Source organism: Triticum urartu, chromosome 3, assembly GCF_003073215.2.
Source record: "Triticum urartu cultivar G1812 chromosome 3, Tu2.1, whole genome shotgun sequence".
In the NCBI taxonomy this organism is placed as follows: domain Eukaryota; kingdom Viridiplantae; phylum Streptophyta; class Magnoliopsida; order Poales; family Poaceae; genus Triticum; species Triticum urartu.
In genome coordinates, this window is record NC_053024.1 from 587,107,497 (window position 1) to 587,133,221 (window position 25,725).

Sequence of the window (25,725 nt, forward strand, 5' to 3'; positions counted from 1 at the left end):
AATAGCATGGAACAATCAAAAATTATAGATAGGTTGGAGACGTATCAAGCATCCCCAAGCTTAATTCCTGCTCGTCCTCGAGTAGGTAAATGATAAAAACATAATTTTTGATGTGGAATGCTACCTAACATATTTATCCATGTAATTTTTCTTTATTGTGGCATGAATGTTCAGATCCATAAGATTCAAAATAAAAGTTTAATATTAACATAAAAATGATAATACTTCAAGCATACTAATAAGCAATCATGTCTTCTCAAAATAACATGGCCAAATAAAGTTATCCCTACAAAATCATATAGTCTGGCTATGCTCCATCTTCATCACACAAAATACTCAAATTATGCACAACCCCGATGACAAGCCAAGCAATTGTTTCATACTTTTGATGTTCGCAAACCTTTTCAACTTTCACGCAATACATGAGCGTGAGCCATGGACATAGCACTATAGGTGGAATAGAATATGGTGGTTGAGGAGAAGACAAAAAGAAGGAGATAGTCTCACATCAACTAGCCATATCAACGGGCTATGGAGATGCCCATCAATAGATATCAAATGTGAATGAGTAGGGATTGCCTTGCAACAGATGCACTAGAGCTATAAGTTTACGAAAGCTCAAAAAGAAACTAAGTGGGTGTGCATCCAACTTGCTTGCTCACGAAGACCTAGGGAAATTTTAGGAAGCCCGTCGTTGGAATATACAAGACAAGTTCTATAATGAAAAATTCCCACTAGTATATGAAAGTGACAACATAGGAGACTCTCTATCATGAAGATCATGGTGCTACTTTGAAGCACAAGTGTGGAAAAAGGATAGTAACATTGCCCCTTCTCTCTTTTCTCTCATTTTTTGGTGGTCTTTTTTGGCCTTTTTTTGTGGGCTTCTTTGGCATCTTTTATTTTTTTCTCACATGGGACAATGCTCTAATGATGATCATCACACTTTTATTTACTTACAACTCAAGAATTACAACTTGATACTTAGAACAAAGTATGACTCTATATGAATGCCTCCGGCTGTGTACCGGGATGTGCAATGACTCAAGAGTGACATGTATAAAAAATGATGAATGGTGGCTTTGCCACAAATACGATGTCAACTACATGATCATGCAAAGCAATATGACAATGATGAAGTTTGTCATAATAAACGAAACGGTAGAAGTTGCATGGAAATATATCTCGGAATGGCTATGGAAATGCCATAATATGTAGGTATGGTGGCTATTTTGAGGAAGGTATATGGTGGGTGTAAGGTACCGGCGAAAGTTGCGAGGTACTAGAGAGGCTAGCAATGGTGGAAGGGCGAGAGTGCATATAATCCATGGACTCAACATTAGTCATAAAGAACTCACATACTTATTGCAAAGATCTATTAGTCATTGAAACAAAGTACTAAGCGCGTGCTCCTAGGGGTATAGATTGGTAGGAAAAGACCATCACCCATCCTCGCCGCCACTCATAAGGAAGACAATCAATAGGTACCTCATGCTCCAACTTCGTTACATAACGGTTCACCATGCGTGCATGCTACGGGAATCACAAACTTTAACTCAAGTATTTCTACAATCCACAATTACTCACTAGCATGACTCTAATATCACCATACTCATATCTCAAAACAATCATAAGGAATCAAACTTCTCATAGTATTCAATGCACTTTATATGAAAGTTTTTATTATATCCCTCTTGGATGCCTATCATATTAGGACTAAATTCATAAACAAAGCAAATTACCATGCTGTTTAGAGATTCTCAAAATAATATAAGTGAAGCATGAGAGTTCAACAATTTCTCTAAAATAAAGCCACCGCCATGCTCTAAAAAGATATAAGTGAAGCACTAGAGCAAAATTGCCTAGCTCAAAACATAAAAGTGAAGTACATAGAGTATTCTAACAAATCACGATTCATGCGTGTCCCTCTCAAAATGTGTGTACAGCAAGGATGATTGTGGAAAACTAAAAAGCAAAGAGTCATATCATACAAGACGCTCCAAGCAAAACGACGGCCAGTGAATTGTAATACGACTCACTATAGGGCGAATTCGAGCTCGGTACCCGGGGATCCTCTAGAGTCGACCTGCAGGCATGCAAGCTTAGGCTCTTGGTTGTCCTTGAATATCACCTTGGGGTGCCTTGGGCGTCCCCAAGCTTAGGCTCTTGCCACTCCTTATTCCATAGTCCATCAAATCTTTACCCAAAACTTGAAAACTTCACAACACAAAACTCAACAGAAAATCTCATGAGATCCGTTAGTATAAGAAAATAAATCACCACTTATGGTACTGTTGTGAACTCATTCTTTATTTATATTGGTGTCATATCTACTGTATTACAACTTCTCCACGGTTCATACCCCCGATACTACCCATAGATTCATCAAAATAAGCAAACAACACAAAGAAAACCGAATCTGTCAAAAACAAAACAGTCTGTAGCAATATGTAACTCTCGAATACTTCTGTAACTCCAAAAATTCTAAAAAATTAGGACAAAATAGGAAATTTGTATTTTAATCTTCTGCAAAAAGAATCAATATTTTATCATGCTTCGGCTAAAAACGAGAATTATTTTCCTGAGCGTAAAAGTTTCTATTTTTCAGCCAGATCAAATCAACTATCACCGTAAGCCATCCCAAAGGTCTTACTTGGCACAAACACTAATTAAAATACAAAAACACATCTAACGAGAGGCTAGATGAATTATTTATTACAAAACAGAACCAAAAAAAAGCAAGAACAGAAATAAAATTGGGTTGTCTCCCAACAAGCACTATCGTTTAACGCCCTTAGCTAGGCATAAAAACATAGACCTAGGTATTGTCATCTTTGGTATGCAATTCCTTTCTCATAAAATCTTCCAAAAATCGTCTTAGCAAATCTATCCTTTCCTTTATTTCCTTTCTAGTAGACTAACTTAAATCATGAAAAGGACTTTGATTAGTGATTTTGACATTCATAAACCCATAATCAGGATCATCACCATAAATATCATCATATAAAACACGTATTTCGTTTCTAACGGGTTCCTTCATCATCTTATTCAACTAGTCCCTATTAAATCCTACATAAATTTCCCTTATAATTGATAATCCTCAAGTGCAAGGAATCATCGTAGCACTTTCCAAAGATGGAAGTGATAAGTATGGAGTGTCGAACCCACAAGGAGCTGAAGGTAAGATCAATATTCTCTCAAGTCCTATCTGCCACTGATACGACTCTACGTACACCGGACGTTTGCTTCCAACTAGAAACGAGAAATAAAACTACATTGTGGGTATGAAGAGGATAACTTTGCATGATATCGGAGAACGAAAATATAAAAGTAGGTGTTGTTAACATAAAGTTAGAATATATTACTATATATTATAAATAGCGAGTATGGAATAATGATGGGTCAGTGTGCGGAATTATCCTAGGCAATCGTTAACAAGATCGGTAATCATTATTGCAATTTCATATGAGGGAGAGGCATAAGCTAACATACTTTCTCTTCTTGGATCATATGCACTTATGATTGGAACTCTAGCAAGCATCCTCAACTACTAAAGATCATTAAGGTAAAACCCAACCATAGCATTAACACATCAAGTGCCCCGTATTCCCATACTCCATGAACCGTTTAACCATGTTTGTGTTTCAGTCACTCACGTAACGTAGACAATAAGCAAACCATGAACATATTGAAAACCCTACAGTGGGGATCCCTCACGCTTGTGCGACACGGAGAGAACCATAGGACAACACCAATAATAAAACATGCAACTCAAACCAATCTAGATCATCAATCAACCCAAAGGACAAAAGAAATCTACTCAAAACATCATAGGATGGCAACACATCATTGGATCATAATATGTGGCATAAAGCACCATGTTCAAGTAGGGGATTACAGCAGGGTGCGGGAGAGTGGACCGTGTAAAAGAGATGAGGATGGTGATGATGATGGTGATGTTGATGAAGACGATCACCGCGACGATGATTCCCCCGATGGCACTCCGGTGCCACCAAGAGAGAGGGGGAGTGGTTCTCCCCTTTGTGCTTCCTCCTCCATGCCCCCCCTAGATGGGGCAAGGTTCTTCCTATGGTCCTTGGCCTCCATGACGATGGTGACCCCTCCGGCTTCCTCCTCCATGGCCTCCGGTGATGTTGGCCCCCTCCGGCAGGGTGCCAGAGAGGGCCTAGATTGGTTTTTCGTGTCTACATAGGCTTACGGCGGCGGAACTCCCGATCTCTCTTCTGTTTGGGGGTTTTTAGGATTTATAGGAGGGGTTGGCGTTGGTTTCACGTCTGGGGCCCCACGAAGCGATGACAAGGACGGGGGGGCGCGCCCTAGGGGTGCCACCCTTGTGGTGGCCCTGGGACTCCTCTTTGGTATCTTTTTCTTCCAGTATTTTTCATATTTTCCAGAAAAAATCTCCGTTAATTTCCAGCTTGTTCTGAGGACTTTTATTTCTACACAAAAGCAACACCACGGTAGTTCTGCTGAAAACAACGTCAGTCCGGGTTAGTTCTAATCAAATCATACCAAAATCATATGGAATTATTGTAAACATGGCATGAATACTTCATAAATTATACATACGTCGGAGACGTATCAGTAATCCAATCAAATTCCTCGTAGGCCTCAAGGTACAAGGCTTGAGAGATTTCTGCATAAGGTACTCTCCTCCTAAGATTTTCACTGTAAGATCGATAATCCCTAGATTCCAAACTATGCATAGTTTCTTTATCATGGAGGATATCTTCAATCGGAGGGTGTTCACATCTTTATTATAGAAGGAAAAAATTATCCCTAGCCTCTTGTATTATATAATCAAATTCTCGCATAAGGATGATGGTGGCAATCTTTTTAGCTATAGGATGATTAATATTGGGAAGTTCGTAAAACACCTTTTGCAAAGCAGGATGGATGTGCACAAATTTTCTTTCTAGTTTCTCAACGAGCATAACAATGGCATCCGCATAACAGTTTGTATCGAGAAGAATGGATTTTTTACTAATGGGCATAGATCCCGTACAATCAAAGAATTCTTGAATAACACTTTTCCCAATAATATTGCCATCTCCCATATGGAAAGTTTTTACTTTTTAATTAGAAGAAGTTTCAGTTTCATGATCCAAAGAACAAGATCCAAATTTTTCCTCAAGATTTTCAACGATAACCTCCCCAGATTTAGACATTGTGGCAACAATCGATCTAGCAAACGAAAAAACAAAAAGCAAACGAAAAAATGAACGGAAGAAGGGCGAAGAAAAGGGCAAGTCTTTCCAAAAATCATTTTAGAAGTGGGGGAGAGGAAAACGAGAGGCAAATGGCGAATAATGTAATGCAAGAGATGGGAGTTTATGATGGGTACTTGGTAGGCTTGATGTAGATCTTGACTTGGCGTAGATCTCCCCGGCAACAGCGCCAGAAATTCTTCCTTCTACATCTTGAGCTTGCGTTGGTTTTTCCCTTGAAGAGGAAAGGGTGATGTAGCACAGTAGAGATAAGTATTTTGCTCAGTTAAGAACCAAGGTATCAATCCAGTAGGAGAAGAACGCGCAAATCACCAATACCTGCACAAACAATCAAACACTTGCACCCAACACGATAAAGGGGCTGTCAATCCCTTCACGGTCACTTGCAAAGGTGAGACATGATAAAGATAAATAAAACTCAACAAAAGATAACTAAGTATTTTTGGATTTTTTGGTTTATAGATATGAAAATAAAAGATTGCAAAATAGTAGATCGGAAGCTAATATGATGGAAAATAGACCCGGGGGCCATAGGTTTCACTAGAGGCTTCTCTCATGAAGGCAAATAATACGGTGGGTGAACAAATTACTGTCGAGCAATTGATAGAAAAGTGCAAAGTTATGACGATATCCAAGGCAATGATTATGTGATATAGGCATCACATCTGTGTCAAGTAGACCAACTCTTGTCTGCATCTACTACTATTACTCCACACATCGACCAACTCCTGCCTGCATCTAGAGTATTAAGTTCATAAAGAACAGAGTAATGCTTTAAGTAAGATGACATGATGTAGAGGAATAAACTCAAGCAATATGATGTAAACCCCATCTTTTTATCCTCGATGGCAACAATACAATACGTGCCTCGCTACCCCTACTTTTTCACCGGGTGAGGACACCGCAAGATTGAACCCAAAGCTAAGCACTTCTCCCATTGCAAGAAAAACCAATCTAGTTGGCCAGACCAAACCGATAGTTCGAAGAGAAATACAAAGATATCAAATCATGCATATAAGAATTCAGAGAAGATTCAAATAATATTCATAGATAATCTGATCATAAATTCACAATTCATCGGATCTCGACAAACACACCACAAAATAAGATTACATCGGATAGATCTCCAAGAACATTGAGGAGAACATGGTATTGAGAATCAAAGAGAGAGAAGAAGCCATCTAGCTACTAGTTATGGACCCGTAGGTCTAAGGTAAACTACTCACGCTTCATCAGAAGGGCAATAGGGTTGATGTAGATGCCCTCCGTGATCGAATCCCCCTCCGGCAGGATGCCGAAAAAGGCCCCAAGATGGTATCTCACGGGAACAAAAGGTTGCGGCGGTGGAAAAGTGTTTTTGTGGATGCTTCTGGAGGTTCAGGAATATATGTCAATATATAGGTGGAAGAACTAGGTCAGGAGGTCACCGAGGGGCCTACAAGGTAGGCCCCCCTAGGGCTCGCCCTCCACCCTTGCCGCCACCTCGTGGCTCTTTTGACTTGCACTCCAAGCCTCCTGGGTGTCTTTTGGTCCAAGAAAAATCACCACGAAAGTTTTATTCCATTTGGACTTCGTTTGATATTCCTTTTCTGCAAACCTGAAAACCAAGGAAAAACAGAAACTAGCGCTGGGTGATGTCTACTACACAACCTTCTTCTTGTAGACGTTGTTGGGCTTCCAAGTGCAGAGGTTTGTAGGACAGTAGCAAATTTCCCTCAAGTGGATGACCTAAGGTTTATCAATCCATGGGAGGCGTAGGATGAAGATGGTATCTCTCAAGCAACCCTGCAACCAAATAACAAAGAGTCTCTTGTGTCTCCAACACACCCAATACAATGATAAATTGTATAGGTGCACTAGTTCGGAGAAGAGATGGTGATACAAGTGCAATATGGATGGTAGATATAGGTTTTTGTAATCTGAAAAATATAAAAACAGCAAGGTAGCAAGTGGTAAAAGTGAGCACAAACGGTATTGCAATGCTAGGAAACAAGGCCTAGGGTTCATACTTTCACTAGTGCAAGTTCTCTCAACAATAATAACATAATTGGATCACATAACTATCCCTCAACATGCAACAAAGAGTCACTCCAAAGTCACTAATAGCGGAGAACAAACGAAGAGATTATTGTAGGGTACGAGACCACCTCAAAGTTATTCTTCCTAATCGATCTATTCAAGAGTTCGTACTAGAATAACACCTTAAGACACAAATCAACCAAAACCCTAATGTCACCTAGATACTCCAATGTCACCTCAAGTATCCGTGGGTATGATTATACGATATGCATCACACAATCTCAGATTCATCTATTCAACCAACACAAAGAACTTCGAAGAGTGCCCCGAAGTTTCTACCGGAGAGTCAAGACGAAAACGTGTGCCAACCCCTATGCATAAGTTCACGAGGTCACGGAACTCACAGGTTGATCACCAAAACATACATCAAGTGGATCACGTGATATCCCATTGTCACCACAGATAAGCACATGCAAGACATACATCAAGTGTTCTCAAATCCTTAAAGGCTCAATCTGATAGGATAACTTCAAAGGGAAAACTCAATTCATCACAAGAGAGTAGAGGGGGAGAAACATCATAAGATCCAACTATAATAGCAAAGCTCGCGATACATCAAGATCGTGCCAAATCAAGAACATGAGAGAGAGAAAGAGATCAAACACATAGCTACTGGTACATACCCTCAGCCCCGAGGGTGAACTACTCCCTCCTCGTCATGGAGAGCGTCGGGATGATGAAGCTGGCCACCGGAGAGGGATTCCCCCCTCCGGTAGGGTGCCGGAACGGGTCTAGATTGGTTTTCGGTGCCTACGGAGGCTTCTGGCGGCGGAACTCCCGATCTAGGTTTCTTTCTGGAAGTTTTTGGTTATATAAGAGGTGTTGGAGTCGGGAACAAGTCAGGGGGGTCTCCGGGCTGTCCACGAGGTAGGGAGGCGCGCCTAGGGGTGGGCGCCCCCCCCCCCCACCCTCGTGGGCAGCCCGGGACTCTTCTGGCCTAACTCTTTTACTCCATGGCCTTCTTCTGGTCCAAAAATAAGTTCCGTGAAGTTTCAGGTCAATTGGACTCCGTTTGGTTTTCCTTTTCTGCGATACTCAAAAACAAGGAAAAAACTAAAACTGGCACTGGGCTCTAGGTTAATAGGTCAGTCCCAAAAATCATATAAAATAGCATATAAATGCATATAAAATATCCAAGGTTGATAATATAATAGCATGGAACAATCAAAAATTATAGATACGTTGGAGACGTATCACAGGGCTCTAGGCTAATAGGTTAGTTCCAAAAATAATATAAAATACCATATAAATGCATATAAAACATCCAAATAATAATAATATAATAGCATGGAATAATCAAAAATTATAGATACGTTGGAGACGTATCAGCCGTTGTGAGGTAAGCGTACTAGAGAAAGGAGAGTGGGCTGCCACCCTGCAGCGTCCTTGCCGACAGACTGCTGGATCGAGATATGTGATGAATGCTGCCTCCGCGGCGCCAAATGAGTGAATTCCCCATTCGATGAACAACCGATGCCATGCCTACAAGGAGTTGAGTGGTTAGTATCACCATGCCGCACATATCAAGGAGGCCACGAGCCTCCCCTACCACAAGGACCGTCTCATCATGAGGAAACCGGCCTCTATGCCGCCGTCCGCCCCACGGGCTTAGCTTGGCTTCATTTTGCGGTGGCGCACGCTTGGGGAGGGGTGTGGCTCATTGCAGTGGGTATTTGGCATCATTGTGCCAAAATCTTATGACAATTCATGTGGGGCTGGGGGGCCAATCTTGTTTCTGATCTAAAGGCTTGCAAGGGAGCCTCCTTAAGCAAATTAAGTTGTTGGATGTGACAGCGGAACGACTAGCCTTAATGCCGACAAGTGGATCCAAGGTTTCACCTGCGAGGCCTCCCTTATGGAGATCTTCAAGGGTGAGAAGCTTTTCTGGAAGCGTAGGAGCAACCAAATTGGCTCTTCAAGGACGATGTAAACACCACTTATTTCCATGCCATTGTGAATGGGCCGCATCGGAAGGTCTCCATTCTCTATTTATGGGAGGGAGATGCCCTCTTGGAGGTGGTGGGAGATATCAATACACATATCTACTCCTTCTATCTGGAGATCTTCACGGCGGAGCCCAACTCCTCTTTGGCGATGGATTGCTGGCCAATCGAGGCCAGGGTCTCAGCTGATGAGAATGCAGAACCTACCTTCTCATTATTTCCAGAGGAGGTCCGTAAGGAGACTGCTGAGATGAAGGCTTGTAAATTATCGGGGGGATAGCCTTCTGGTCTCCTTCTTCCAGAAGTTATGGGTGTAGCTTCATCCGGCGATTATGCCTTTATTCCAAGAATTTTACATTTGAACACTAGACATGTCTCGCTTGAAGTATGATGTGGTTAGCCTGGTCCCCAAATTATTTGGTATGAAAAGATCCGACACTTTTGGCCGATCACGACAACGAATGTTCTACAACTAATCTTCTCTAAGGTGTGTGCGATGCGGTTCGCTCAATGGTGGAACGCCTCTCTCATCTCTACGAGTTTGTCTTTCTTAAAGGTCATCGTATCCATGATGGGATTCTGGTTCTTCATGAAATTATTCATGAGGTTAAGGTACATCACTAGAAAGGAGTACCCCTCAAGCTAGATTTCCAAAAAGGCTACGACCGTCTGGACTGGTTCTTCCTCTGCCTTGTTCTTAAGCGGAGGGGGTTTGATGACTGCTGATGTTGTTGGACCATGCAGTTCATCAGGAGTGGTACCATCGTGATTAACATTAATGGGGAGACGGGGCCCTATTTCAGATATTCTCATAGGATGAGACACCGGGGGGGTCCTATTTCTCCCTTCTCTCTAACCTTGCGGTGGACACCCTGGTGGCCAACCTGGAAAAGGCTAGGATGGTTGGCCACATCTTAGGTGTGGTTGTGTATATTGTTAATGGAGGCGGTATTACCCACGTCTAGTATGCCGATGAGACCATGAACATGGTAGAGGGGTTGGAACTACATCAAGCTCAAGTTTCTTCTCCTCTGCTTTGAGGCCATGTCCGGCCTCAATATCAGTTTTGATCAGAGTGAGGTTGTGGTTATGAGGTACTAGACCGAGGTTCAACAACAGATTACAGACAACCTCAATTGTGGGTTGTCCTCCTTCCGCATTATGCACTTGTGGATTCTGCCATCTGACTCGAGGACCCTGGTTCAGGATTTTGACCCGCTTCCAAGATGGGTTGTATTTCGGTTAGAGCCATGGTGCGGGAGATTCACTTCCAAAGGGAGTAAATCGATGCTTATCGACTCATGTCTCTCTAGCCCCCATGTATATGAAGGGGCTGTATATTTTTCCAAAAGGGGTGCATATCACCGTTGAGAAGGATCTATCACCATTCTTCTGGCAGGCAGTGGACGGGTACCAGAAATAACATATATTCAAGTGAGCGGATACCTGTTTGCCGAAGGACCTGGGTCGTCTAGGTATGCTCGTGTCCCGTCGCATGAATGTGTCCCTTATGTTGTGGTGGGTATGAAGGGTTCTCAGGGAGTATGGGGCTTGTTGTTACATCTTATTAAAGCGAAGTACCTGCAGGGCTGCCCTCTTCTCGCTTGTGATCGTAGGGCCCAATTCTGGAAGTCTATTCAGTCGATCAAGCATGAGATTTGACTTGGACTTTTTCGACTCCACATGAAATGGAGATTGGATCCTCTTCTAGTTTGATCCATGGTTGTGCAGATCTCCACTTTTGCGTTTAGTTCCCAAACTTATTTACTATCTGCTCAGATCTGATAATGTTGGTTGCCATTCATAGTGGGAATTGGAACGTCTGAAAAATATTTGGGCCCAAGGAAACCGTAGCTTGGGCCAACCTTCGAGCGACTCTCCTGCTGATGCTTCTGGACTATCTTGACACCGTATCTTGGTGCTTGGCCCCGTCAGGGCTCTTCTCGATTAGCTCGGCATATAGCGTTCTGCGGCGAGTCGACTCTCGCTTTGACCACACGTTTGTTGATAGCATATCTCTCTTTGAAGATCAACTATCACTGTGTGGCAACTTCCGCGCGATTACCTTCCATCGAAGATGAAGTTGGCCAAGTGGCATGGGCCTAGCGATTGGTTGTGCCCTCTTTTGTGGTGTCTCGGAGACTGGGACACACATCTTCTTCGTCTGTCCCGCTATCCCGTTTTCTTTGGTGCTTTGTCCGTGAGGTGTTGTGTCTTGAATGGGAGGCCCTCGACCTGGCCGAGTTCCTGGAAACTCGGGCTAACTGAACCGGGAGGAGGAGATGCCTCTTTTGGTAAGTGTTCCCAGCGATGATCTGGACCCTTTGGATGACGCGTAACAAGATGATTATTGAGTGGGTCTTCTTATGACGGGCCACTGACTCTATATTCAAATTTCTGATTTTTTTGCAGCATTGCTCTTGGCAGCAAGTCTGAAATCGTGGACAACATGTTGATGCGTTGACTTCTGCAAGATGTCACCTAGCTACTGATCTGCCGCCCACTTGGTGGCCCTTTCTTCTTCTTTTTAATAAGGTGTGCTTGTATTGTTGCCTCGGTGGACTTATATTTATTTTATCATTATTTGAATTTGTTGTATGAATGTGGTGTTTGTTTTATCTATAAAGCGGGTGAATGCCTGTTTCAAGAGAAGGGCGGCGACTACGGTTAGCCCGAGTCGCCCATGAGGAGGGAGGGACACATGAGGCGTGATTACCTCTACTTTTGCCCATGTCATGTTTTTGTTATTGAAAAGCAGTTTTTGTGCCATTTGTGTACAATAGTAGAAAGGTTTATAAAACTAAAAATAAAAGGGCAGAATGGACAGCAGTAACTGAAATCATAAGTTTGCAATACTTGTCGAAGGTTTCAGACTTACAGATCCCACGAACATTGAACACACTCCACCGTGCAAACCCCATTGTCCGTTAGCATTGTCGGAGACAGAGCTCGCTGCACCTCACCTCCGAGGCTCCGACCCAGATCCAACACTCCACCACCCAGCAGCATCACAAACAGAGCACCTGGCATGGGCTCACCCGATCATCAGTATTAATGAAAACACTTTTAAAAATCATGAAGCCGCTGATGATGTTGGAAATTGCAGAATGCTTCCAAGATAAGGCGAATCCTCCAGCGACAGGAGCTCGGCCGTGATGGGCGGGCGGCCATGCATGTGCGAGTAACATGGCGCCGTGGGGGCCAGGAAATAGACGGTTAATTAGTTCTAGTCGCTGCCGCCGTGAGAGTGAGAGTGAGACTATTGCTTTTGTGAAAGCGTGGCGCTCGGCGCGCATGTTATCTCTGAAAGCCACAGATTATGACAGGAAAGCTAACGGCCACCTCCCTGTATATCCTCTACTAATACGTGATGATGATGAGACGCCGACGGTTCCAAATCATTTACCTGTTCCGCTCGCGTATTTTTCAGTTACTTGGCTGTTTATTACTCAATCCGTAAATAAATATAAAAGGGTTTAGATCACTACTTTAGTAGTAAACGCTCTTCTATTGAGGGAGTACTAGTTACCATATGCCGAAGGAGTTTGTACCCATTGTGAAGGTGAAAAAAATGCTATAAGCTGAGTTTTAAGCACGAGGCAGTGAGGCACAACCAACTAAAAGGAAGGTACAGTACAGAAGTGCATTACACAAAACGTGCAGAGCATGCATGAGCGGCAGGTCAACCGGTGCGCCAAAGTCTCTTTCCCATCTGGGTAGCCACTAACCAACGTTTCCTGTGCATCGACCCTTGCATCACACGAAGGTTACCTGCTTAATTTATAGCAGCATTGACATATAACAGTCGGAGTAGATCGAGTAGAGGTTTGGAGCAAGGGCTGGTGCGTTGATTGCAGCCACCGATCCGTTTGACACTTGGCGCGCAGGACGGAGGAAGCGCCGACGAGATCTTGTATGTACATGCATGACACACCTGCATGCGCATGCAGCCGCAGCATCTGCAGTTTGGTCTGAAGATACCGATTTCTGTACTCCTTTGTCCGCGTACGTACGTGGCCATGTTCATGCATGTGGAAGTCGAGAACCCTGTAAATTATCAACCAACCACGCCATATAAAACTCCGAGCTTATCATTTGGTGTTGGACCGGTAGTGCTGGGCATGCATGTTGCAAGTGCTAGGGTAGTGGCATTTTAACCTCGTTAGATTAATCTGTCTCAGGACCAGAACTCCCATGATTCGCGTGTCTAATCCGATGTTTCTTCCGTGGTTGGTTTCCACACCCGACAGCCAGATCTCAGGTTCATATAACTTTAGCAGAGCGACAGGCTCCGGGTGGCCGGAGGTTACAACCGACGAAAAGTTAACTAACTGAAGAACGCAAGTTTCGAATCTCCTCGCCACCGTTGGAAAGGGGAAAGGCGTACGTCCAGAGGAGGAACATGCTTCACACTCCGGGACGATTGGTTGTCATGCGCCCTCTTTCCGCTCCCCATATTAATCTACGTGCAACTTGATCGATCGAGCATCACTAAGCAAGTGGGTTTGCTTTAGGCTTTCGAATTCCGTCGGCCGTCGCATCAAACTGTTGCGCGCGACTTCGACATCCTGTCCCTGCCAGACGTCGTAGTAAAAGTTTGGCATGGCATGCATGTTACTCCTATAACTGAATTACCAGACGGCGACGGGAACATGCATAGTTCATTAGCAGCAGCATCTTGATCCTGATTGGATCGTGATATATGCCGATCAGGTTCACACGATCACATGGTTAATCTTTGTATTTTATGGTTATGCATCAATCAAGAGGATCCATATTGTTTTTCTTCTTCCCAGTGGCGAAATCCATGGCCTGTAGCTCGTGGGAGCCATGTGGCCATGTGGGCATGCGAGCTTAATCTGTCCATGAACTGTACGCACACGACCGGTTGCTGTCTCGTTGTGTGCGGCGTCCGCGGTGACGAGCACCCGCATGTGCGCGCGATTCGTATGTGCTAACCGCCGTCGTGGCCGCTCGTGGTCGGCGGTGGTTCGGGGCCGGGCCGGGGATGGATACGCTACGCAGTCCCCACTTCCATCTCCGACTTTTGTCCCCTCTTCTCTCTCTGCCGTTCCGCAAAGCGATTAACGATTCCAACGGCCAGGAGCACTCGCCGGCTCGCCTATAAATACCTAGCCGGTAGCAGCTCTCTCTTCACAGCCAAGCAACCATCCATCGGTTCCTAGCAAGTTCGGTCGGTCGCTTTACCGAGCTAGAAAGGCACCAGCAGCTAGCTAGCTTCGCGCTCTTTGCAATGGCCTCCGCCAGTGCTCTGCTCCTGCTCTTCTCGGCCGCCTTCTGCCTCCTCGCCCGGCGGGCCGCCGGCGACTACGGGTCGTGGCAGAGCGCCCACGCCACCTTCTACGGCGGCGGCGACGCGTCCGGCACAATGGGTGAGCTCATCTTCATCAGGAGTATTATTACACTGTTGAAGCGAAAAAAGAAGCACCTACCTATACCTACCTGTATTGTATGTGGGTGGTTCCCGACATGAGTGAATGTAGAACAGTGTCTAACTGAAGTGTCCTCCTGCAGGCGGCGCGTGCGGGTACGGGAACCTGTACAGCACGGGGTACGGCACGAACACGGCGGCGCTGAGCACGGCGCTGTTCAACGACGGCGCGGCGTGCGGGTCGTGCTACGAGCTCAAGTGCCAGGACGTGAGCAGCTCCTGCCTGCCGGGCAGCATCACCATCACCGCCACCAACCTCTGCCCGCCCAACTACGCGCTGCCCAACGACGACGGTGGCTGGTGCAACCCGCCGCGCGCCCACTTCGACATGGCCGAGCCGGCCTACCTCCAGATCGGCATCTACCGCGCCGGCATCGTCGCCGTCGCCTACCGGAGGTGAGCCAGCCAGTTACAAACCTTTCGCGTGTACAAACTTCCTTAATCCGGTCCCGTGTCGGTGTCGATGGACCATGTTAGGTGGGCCAGAGTGCAGATTTGGTGCAGTTCGGTCTGACAGCGACTCTCGGTGCTGTTTCGAAATAGTTTAGGCGTCACGCTCACTTGACCACCATGATGTGTTCCAACTTCCAAGTTGCATGATCCAATCACTACTGAAGATTTGTGTTTCACCGATTGTGCTGCAGGGTGCCGTGCGTGAAGAAGGGTGGGATCAGGTTCACCATCAACGGCCACTCCTACTTCAACCTGGTGCTGGTGACGAACGTGGCCGGCGCCGGCGACGTGCAGTCGGTGGCCATCAAGGGGTCCAGCACCGGGTGGCAGGCCATGGCCCGCAACTGGGGCCAGAACTGGCAGAGCAACGCGGACCTCGACGGCCAGAGCCTCTCCTTCCGGGTCACCCTCAGCGACGGCCGCACCGTCACCAGCAACAACGTCGCCCCCGCCGGCTGGTCCTTCGGCCAGACCTTCGAAGGAAGCCAGTTCTAGCGAGCTGGACGACTTCTCCTCTCGTCGATGGACGGATTGCTTGCATTGGTTTGGAGCTTGAGCAAGAGAGGAAGGAAACCTCTTCGTTATAGTAAAGAAGAGGCCTTCGGCTATTCTGAGGCTGCTGCTGACCAGCACCCGCTTAGGCCTCCCCTTCTCTTCATACTAGTAGCACAGTAGTAGACATAAATAAGTTATTACTTATTGTGGAGTTGAGCATTTTGATCATTGTTAGTGTGGCCTTGCGTTGTGAAAACATCGCAAGGTGATCTTATTCAAGGGTACTTTAGAAGTACATGCATGGAGTGTTTTGTATTCATGTGTGAGAGTGTTTTGTAACTTCTGTTGTTGCGTTGTAAACCCCCGAATCCTGCCATATGGTTGGGAGATGTTTGTGGTTGTGGGGTACACTTGTTATCTTGGGGACCATGAACAATGCTACTTATGGTTTACCCGTTTTATAAGTAGTACTACTATGATATGCCGTCGACTGATAATCAGCTGATCTTTGTCCTATGTTGCCTGAAAAAAAAAACTCATGTAACACTTGGATTGGAGTTAATTGCACAGAAGTACAACATATTGGGGAATGGTGCGGCCGGGCTGGAGCTGGTGCGACCGGACCAGGTTGGAGAGCAGCAGCGCATCGGCTCGTCCTAGTCAGCGCGCGGGCACGCGCCGATTGGCCAGCGTGGCACCTGACGGGTGGGCCCGAGCTGTCGGATCGGGCGTCAATACGTATAAATACGCCTTTTAGCCTAATTTGTAAAAACCCGGACCAATGTTGGTACTGACACGTAAAAATTTGCAATCGTGGTACCAATCTGCATGTGATGCCCGAATTGTGGTACTTCTATGCAATTAACTCCTTGGATTGATTGGGTATTTGCCACTCGAAAAATGTCACTGTTTTTTATCATTCGAAAAAAGCCACTCCAAGCTCGCTTGCATGATTGCTCTCCCGAGAACCCATTTTCCCCCAGGCAACGCCTTCAAGAAGGGTACGACACACACGATGCAGCCACCACTGTACTCTAGTCGTATTTTGGATTTTCACCCGAGATAGGTTTTCCGTTTCCGGAGACTAGTAAAATAGGCGGATTCTGGAACCGGGTGGATAGAGGGGACCTCAACGGCAACTCCAAGGAGGAAAATGACACCCCTCGGCTTTGTCGTCGTCAGGCCGGACGGACCGACTAGGGTTTCCCCTACCCCTTGCCAGCTCCACCCGCACCCCGGTTCATCAGAGTCGTCAACCGAGGGTCGAAAGCAACCGAGAGCAGCGAGAGAGAGACTGGAGATGAAAGAGCCATGTACCTCCATCTATGACGCAGATGAGCAGCTCTGCACCACAGACGTATCTTCGTCGTCGACTCACCGCCGTTGCGACCAAGTCTAATGATGATTTTCAAGTACACATAGTTGAGTTGTAGATTTTTTGAAGTAAGATTATAGATCCCACAAGGAGCACATGAAGTGGCTTTGACTCTTGTAGAGGTTTACAAGAACGTGCATGCAAGTTAATGAATTGGAGAAAGAGTTCATGGTTTGAAAAAAAGTTCATGGATTTAAAAAGTTCAAGGTTTTGAAAAAAAGGTTCATGAATTTGATTTTTTCCACGAAATTTAAAATAATCATGAATTTTTATAAAAAGTAGTTTCCGAATGAAAAAATATTTACGAATTTTAAAATATCTTCATGAATTTTAGAAAAGATCAAGTATTTTCTAAATTTTAACACATTATTAAAAATGTTCATGGCATTAAAAATATTGGAAAATTTCAAAAACAATTCATGAATTTTTATATTGTTTACGGATTCAAGAAATTTAGTCATAAATTTGAAAATGAAAACATAAAATAGAAATGAAAATGAATATTAGAAATAAAAAATAAAAATAAATAAATAATGGAAAAACCAAACAAAGCAAAGCCAACGAAAATGTTCATGAAATTTAAAATGTTGGTTAAACTGGTGCAAAGATAAACCCCTACATGGGCCGGGCCATTACTGATCGACCCTTTCGGCCCTTGTGCGCTCGCTAGGGAATGGCCCTTATTTTGTACTTAAGGCGCCAAATAGAGAATTCCTTTCTGCGTTTCTCAAAAAAAAAGAGAGAATTCCATTCGGCTTTCGTCCCATCAATTCACGACTCTTGCCGTGACACAAGAAAAAGGAATAGGAAATTAAACAGTGCCAGCACATGCGGAAATTGCTTTTGGATGGAGCCTGTTTCTTTTTATCATAGGGATGTATACCACATCTTCGTAAATTTTCATGACGAAATATATTGTGGTTCAAGGTACTAAAAAATAACAATGTCTTCTAGGATATGCACTATTCACTATAAAAGTCTAACATTCTGCCTTTTCTATACAGCTCACATAAAAGCATATTTGATTATGGAACTTTCCACAAACATAGTATACACTCAATCTCATGTGTATTTTTTTCAGTTTTTTCTGAAACTTTAAATTATGCTTTCCAATTTTTTTTAGAAGTAGGGCTTCATGGAGCTCGGGAGCAAGAAATCCACTCTCCAGCACAAACTGAAATTGCTTTTGGATCCCGGGCTCCATGGAGCCCAGATTTTTTTAAAATAAAATACAAAACTTTATTTTCAAGTTTTCATTTAAAAGAATTACACATGAACCTAGGGATGTATACTATGTCTCCGCAAATTTTCATGATAAAATACATTGTAATTCAAACTATGGAAAAAAGACATGATTTTGTTTTTTATACAGCGCACAGAAAATCGTATTTGATCACAAAATATTACAAAAATGTAGTACACTACTCAATGTTCCTGCATATCTTTTATAAATTTTATGAAACTTTAAAGGACAGCAATATATACCAAACGTTTGTGCCTATTGGATAGGTCCGGACGATCTCATCCCGTGTCCCCCACGCGATTTCTTCCTAATCCCGATCGATCCTACCCAGTGTCCCTCGATTTCTTCATATTCCTTCCTTTTTTATTTCTCTCACTCAAGGGAGACAAAAAAAAAATCAGGCTGGAGAGGATTCGAGCTCTGGTCTCTTGTATCAAGTATTAATCGAACGACCAACTCACGTTATGTTATTTCTTGTCCAACAAAATGGAGTCCATCTACTTGATCGTTACTTACCGCTGTGTTCTTTTCTAGATATAAAAAAAAGGAAAATGCATGCACATGGGTTTCAACCCATAACCTCTACCCCAAATGTGCAACACACTAACCAGCTCGACCAACTACAATCATTGTCTTACTATATATATATATATACTGGCACCGTCTTTACTTTCATATCAAGATTTTCTTTTCTTTTCTTAAGTTACCAACCCCAAGGATACATTATGTTACCAGCCCTACGGTATGATATTTGAACAACTTTGTTATATTGGGTCAGAGTTATCATGGTGTTAAACATAAATTATCAGATGTGCGGCATGTAAAATACCATGTTATTTACACAGAACTTATCGGGCTATGTTTTCAGCAACTTTTTATTAGATCAACGTTATCATGATATTTGTACATAAATTAGCAGGTCCGCGGTGCCTAACTTACCACGTTATTTACACGTAAGTTATCAACAATATGTTTTTGAAAAAGATCCATTTTACTACCCTGAAAAAAGTTGGTGGTTCACATAACCCCCTGATCTTTATTTAGATTCCCTTCACCCCCTAAACAATCCTATACTGGGCAAAATCAATCCCTGGATGTTTTTGACTCATCTTGGCGCTGACGTGGCAACAGTCAAATGGTGGTTTTGACCTATGGTCGACCTCCATTAGGTGGACCACATTTTGTCGTCGCCTCCCTCCACGAGCATCGCTCCCTCGCACCCGAACCCTGCCCCGCCTCCGACCGACGCCGGTGACTGCCGGAGTTCCAAGGCGCCACCCCGAGCGCCCCGCTTCTCCTTCCTCCCTTCTCTTTCCTCACCCTCTCTCTTCGCTCGTATCTCTCTCTCACTCACTCTCTCTCAGGTACAGGTCACTCCGCCGCCACAAGCTCGCCGCCGTACCATCTTCACACCGCCGCCGGAGTCCGGATCCGGCCGGAACCAGATCAGATGGGGCGCCACCCTCGGATCTGGTCGTCTCTCGCCTCCCCGCGTCGCCTGCATCGCTGTAGCGCCGCCACCTCCACGTCCATGGCCGGCCCTTGCTACCGCATCCACACCCCTGGCCGGCCGCCTCTGGTCAACGGGAGGCCACGACCTCCGCAGCCGCCTTGACTGTCGCCCCGGCCTCCTCTGCGCACGGCTGCGCCTGAGCACGACCGCGCCGATGCGCCGCCGATGAAGCCCTCCACGCCGGCGACCTCGGAGCAGGACCGCGCTGATGTGGCATCATTAGTTTAGGTCCCCTTCTGTTAATCTGAGACATTGACATGTGGGTCCCCTTCATCACTAGGGTTAGTCTGAGACATTGACATGTGGGTCCCCTTCTGTTAATGATGCAATTAGGGCTAAATTAGTCCCTTGTTAATCTTCGTGCAACCAAGATGTGGGCCCCATGTGTCATATTTGACCGGGCCCAACAGTCAATGAGAGTGTCTAGCTGAGAGGGACCCACCCGCAGGCCAAATACCGCCTTTGACTGTGTCCACGTCAACATCCAGTATGGGCAAAACCAGCCAGGGATGGTTTTTGCCCGGTTTGAGATTGTTTAGGGGGGTAAGGGAACCGGAAAAAAGATCAGGGGGTTATGTGAACCATCAACTTTTTTCAGGGTAGTAAAATAGACTTTTTTCTATGTTTTTCCAACAAATTCTTTTTCCTATGGCTAAAAAAGTTACCGCGGTGTTTTTACATATATTATCAGGTTTGTGGTGCATATATTACCATGTTATTTACACATAAATTGCCGGAGCTATGTTTTCAACAACTTTTTTCCATGGTTAAAATTACCGCATTTTTTGTACCGAAGTTATCATGTCTGCGGTGCATATGTTACCATGATAGTTGCACAGAAGTTATCGGAGTTATGTTTTCAACAACATTTGTTCCTCGACTTAAAGCGATCGTGATGTTTGTGCCTAAGTTATCAGGCATGCGATGAATATATTATCATGCTATTTATACAGAAGTTATGGGGTCAAAGTTAACGGCTATTATTTTTAATAATTTTCCTCGCTGGTCAAAGTTATCAGGGTGTTTGTACGTAATATATCAGGCCTGTCGTGCGTTTCTTACTATGGTATTTACACATAAAATTATGGGTGGCATGTCTATAATTTTTTTCACTGGGTTGAGATGACCACGGTGTTTGTACGTAAGTTATCATGCCTGTCGGGCGTAAATTATCATGATTTTTCGCAGAAGTTAGCAGAATATATCTCAACAACTTTTTTTCTTAGTATCAAAGCTACCACTGTATTTGTACATAAGTTATCAGATCCGAAGTGTGTATGTTACCATGTTATCCATACATGAGTTAGCGAGGATATGCTTTTAAGGTATATTGGACAAGGACTAAAGCTGGTGTGCCATGGTTATTGCGTCAAAAATCCAATGCAATGGCCTTGATTGTTGTGGCTTTCTTTTACTCACATATACTAAAGTACAAAGGAAAAAACTAACGTCAAACTTAACGTAAACATGTGCTTGTCGAGATTGGTGCTGTGGGCTTGATTCCCACTTCTCGCAGAAATTTTTGTCTTCCGGTACGCTGGAGAAAAAAAAACAATCACGAGCTATGCATAGAAAATCCGGATCAATCTCATGAGAAACTGGCGCACGCTAGAATTTCGGATCGAACGTCAATTAGATCGTTCGGATCTATTGTCAAATCACGAACGTTTAGAAATTACAAATTCCAAACTTTAAATTATGATTTTGATTTTTCTTTTCAAAAACATGGCTCCATGAGAGAAAGAAATCAACTCTCCGCTCTTGCAAGGCAAGTAGGGAAAGCCTTCTTCCCTTCTATCTTTGCCGGCGAGCCCGTGGATTTGCCTCCCCTCCGCCTGCCGCTCCGGTGGCCGGTGGCGGGGAGAGTATTCCTCGTGCCTCTGCTTAGATAGGTAGGGTGTTGGTTCTCACAAGGGCGGCGCTCGAACAGATGGCGGCGCTTCTTCTTCAAGTCAGTCTTCCGGGATCCGATCCTTCTCAAGTTCGTTCGTGGGACAGATTAGACGGCGCTCCGACGTAGATTCCTGCCAGCTCCTCAGAGCAGCGAGGTTAGGGTTTCTCTCGTGCGTAAGCAACGGTGCAGGTCGATCCAAGGATTCAATGATGACAACTGTTGGTCCTTAAGGGCACGTGCACGAAGACTTTCCAGCTATCATCAACAAGGTCAAGCGGCTCCGGTATGGGAGCGGCGCCAACGGCGCATCGGCAGCTCATTCTGGCGGCGGCAACGGTTTTTCGGTTGTTCATGGACCTCGATGTAATCTTTATTATGTTTGGGGTAATTTGTATTTCCGGTGAATCTTTATAATAGGTCTGATATTTTTAAAAAGAAAAAGAGATCCACTCTCCAGCACATGCCATTATACCTTGAAGCACTTTTTTTTTGCGGGCTACCTTGAACTTGAAGCACTTCGAACGGGTTGAAGAGTGCCAAAGCGGAGACGCAGTAAATACGCCTTCGATTAGACCAATCAGCTACCCATTCACAACTCGGGCCGTCGATCCACGAACGGACAGCCTGGATGCTATACGGCCGGTCCCTCCACTGATTATAAAAGGACCAGGGCGGCTGGGGCCAAACCCTACAAGGACCCGGAGTCATCGGAGCTCCAAGACGCCGCAGCCGACCTCGAGCCTCCGCCCTAGCGCCGTCGCGATGGTAAGAGCCTCGTCGTCACGTCAACTTCGTTTAGGCTGCTGTCCCATGCAGGTACGTCTAACCATTATCGCTCTGCGTACCACAGACCTTCAAGCGCCGCAACGGCGGCCGCAACAAGCAAGGACGCGGCCACGTCAAGTTCGTCCGCTGCTCCAACTGCGCCAAGTGCGTCCCCAAGGTAAGCTGGATCCTGTATCTCGCTGCATCAATCGATCATGTTGCCCTAGTCCAAAACCCTCTCCTTGTTCACGGACACCCGTATATATCCTTCTTTGGTGGTTCAGGACAAGGCGATCAAGAGGTTCAAGGTGAGGAACATCGTGGAGGCGGCAGGCATGAGAGATATCAAGGACGCCTGCGTCTTTGAAGGTGCGGTTTTAGTTCCTCCTTTGTTTTCTTCTCTCGGCCGGTTCTTAACTGTTCGAGCAGCAATCGCCGATCGCTGATAAACTTGTTGAGAAAATTAAATACAGCACCTCTTATCTGATCCGCTTGTGAGTTACTCCCTCCGTTCCAAATTACTTGTCGTGGTTTTAGTTCAAATTTGAACTAAAACCACGACAAGTAATTTGGAATGGAGGGAGTACAAGTGTCGAACTCGTGATGCGTAATAGAAGTGTTTCCGTTGCAGGTTACGTTCTGCCCAAGCTTTATATCCTGGAGCATTATTGCGTGTCCTGCGCCATCCATCAGCATCAAGTCCGTGTCCGCTCCCGTGAGAACCGGAAGAACCGTGCGCCGCCGGAACGCTTCAGCCGCTTCAAGGTACGCTTCAGACACACGAGTTTCCTTCTGTTCCATTGGCAGTGCTGCTTAATCGGTAGCACTAGTCAAAGAATTGGTAGTCATACTGTACGTACGTATGCAATCGGTACCATGTGGCTGATCTGTAGTTTTATTTTGCAGGAGGCAAGACCTGAGGGCCAAGCTCCTCGTCCTGGTGGTGTCGGCGGGGGTCCTGGTGTTGCTGGCGGTGGTGGTCTGGGTGTTGCTGGCGGTGGTCTCGGCACCGGTGCTCCAGCTCCCAACGTCGCTAGCACCTGACTTAGCTTCCTAGCATGATGCCAGTACGATGATCTAGCTAGGCTTACATGACCGTATGGTTTCATATTCGTTGCTCTAGGCCGAACTATGTGTTGCTCTTCTAGCATTTTCCTCGTAAACTTTAGACTCCAGCTGGTACCGGATGAATTCTCTACTTTTGTTCAGTCTACTAAGTTGAAGATTTTTGTTATATTAACAGGCCAAATGTTGATCTTTTACGTAGGGCCTACCTACTTTTTGAGTATCAGCTTTGAACATGGCACCTGCTATTTACGAATATTTATTGCAGTTTTGGTAAAACACATCTAGATATGCTCTAAGACTGGTCATAGTGAGGAGTAACTTATACTAGTGTCATGCATATGACATTAGTTTAAATTACTATCTTCATAGTGCAAAGTAACATAGTACTAGTGTTATAATTATAGATGACTTTATTTATTAGTTTGTAGACTCATTTTGTATTGGAAAACGCTATGTTACAGTAACATATTATGTTACTACTTCTCATTAACTACTTGCCACATAAGCAAAATTTTCTTGAAGTGCGCTATATTACTAGCTAAGTTACTCCCATTATGACTAGCCTAAGACTAGCCACAATGAAATTAACTTAACTAGTAACATCACACATTTTAATATAAAATTGCTTATGTGGCAGCTAATTAATGAGGAGGGAGGGGTTTGTGGTAATTTAGATAGTTACTGTAACATCACACATTTTAAGGCATTATGAGTCTATAGCCTAATAAATAAACTTTTTCATGATATCATTCACATGTTACTACCCACTATGAAGATAGTAACATAGACTGTAACATCGGCAAGTTATTACTCTATGTTACTCCTCATTGTGAGCAGTATAAAAGTAAGTATGCTAAAGCCTAGTGATATAGCATCTTTCATGTAAGCAAAATTATAGTTGGAGGAGAGAGAAGCAAGCCGGGCTATAGAACACTTTTAATGAGTAAAAGCAGCATGGATGCAGCCCATACGCGAGCGATACAGCAGGCGTTTAATTAGCTCTTCCTACCCAATCATGTGCCTTTCCTTTGTCTCCTCCAGCATGCAAGAATTAGAGCATGGTTAATAGTACAACCAGGAGCTGGTTATATGATTTTGCCACGTCATCTATAGCTAGCTTATAGCCGACAAGTACAATAAGATGCATATAAATTTATACTATTTTTTTGATACATGGTCCATCTTCCTCTCTCACAGAGTGTCTAGGAGCACGTGCTATAGCTAGCTGTTAGTAAGTAGTCCGTTTCTCTTCTCTCTTCGTCAACTCATCAAAAATATAATATTTAAAGTTTTATAGCTTGCCTATGTCATCCTATTGTACTTGCTCTTAAATGGATAGCCAACGATACAACCATTCTATTATATGAGCCTTTTTAAATACCCAAATGCTTAAAAGTGCAGCTGCGCTATACGTCGTCGCGAGCGCACGCGCATGGACTGCACGATGGAACAGATCGGTTCCAGATTTAGAAAACTGCTCATCCACCCATTCTATATATGGAAAGATTCCTCAGGTACAATACGTTGATTTTTCTCCACCTCATCTGACCAACCATCTGAACCCAGGATGGCGTAACATGCATTAACTCGAGCATTAGAAAATTCAAAAAACTATAACTTTTAAACCACATGTCACAATCATGATCTGTTTTAACCATTGGGTTCCTCGTGACGAGCTCTTCAAAACTATATCTCATATGAATATGTTTTAAAGATTTTTTTTCAAAAGCAACTTTGATGCTGGATGAGGCAACTTTAGTGCTAAACATGAGCCACTCTGATGCTAGATGAATTGCACCTTCTGTATAACTGAATTCTTCTAGTAGCCTCCCAATTAGTTGTATGCAATAGTGTAATAGGTGGTTAACATGGTTGCTAAGTTGCATATCGAAAAATAAGTTGTAAATAGTTCAGTTGCCTACCATACTGTTAAAGTTGTTTACCATAGAGTGGAAAGTTGCATAACATGGATTCCAAGTTTTCTACTTCACAAACCAAGTTTATATACGTCGCTGCGAAGTTATGTATGACTTGTCCTCAATTGCGTGCAATACTATGGAGGTTGTCCATCAAAGGACCTAAGTTGACTACAATGTCGAAAAGTTTTTGTGGGATCTAAGTCGTCTATCATGATTCCAATTTTCTAAACTATGTGTGATGGATGGTGTGAGATCCTTGTGCCTTCCTTTTGTGGGG

General features: G+C 44.4%; 2 protein-coding genes across 2 annotated transcripts; both read left to right on the forward strand.

The window, feature by feature from the left end:
* The first annotated feature begins 14,413 nt into the window (after positions 1–14,413).
* On the forward strand, positions 14,414–16,168 carry LOC125545163 (expansin-A2). Its single transcript, XM_048709038.1, has 3 exons — positions 14,414–14,664; positions 14,807–15,119; positions 15,368–16,168. The coding sequence occupies exons 1-3, from the start codon at positions 14,526–14,528 to the stop codon at positions 15,669–15,671; spliced, it is 756 nt and encodes a 251-aa protein (XP_048564995.1). The 5' UTR covers positions 14,414–14,525; the 3' UTR covers positions 15,672–16,168.
* Positions 16,169–21,535: 5,367 nt separating this feature from the next.
* On the forward strand, positions 21,536–23,505 carry LOC125546988 (40S ribosomal protein S26-like). Its single transcript, XM_048711051.1, has 5 exons — positions 21,536–21,667; positions 22,547–22,639; positions 22,746–22,830; positions 23,093–23,226; positions 23,368–23,505. Exons 1-5 carry the CDS (start codon positions 21,536–21,538, stop codon positions 23,503–23,505), a joined length of 582 nt encoding a protein of 193 aa, XP_048567008.1.
* The last annotated feature ends 2,220 nt before the right edge of the window (positions 23,506–25,725 follow it).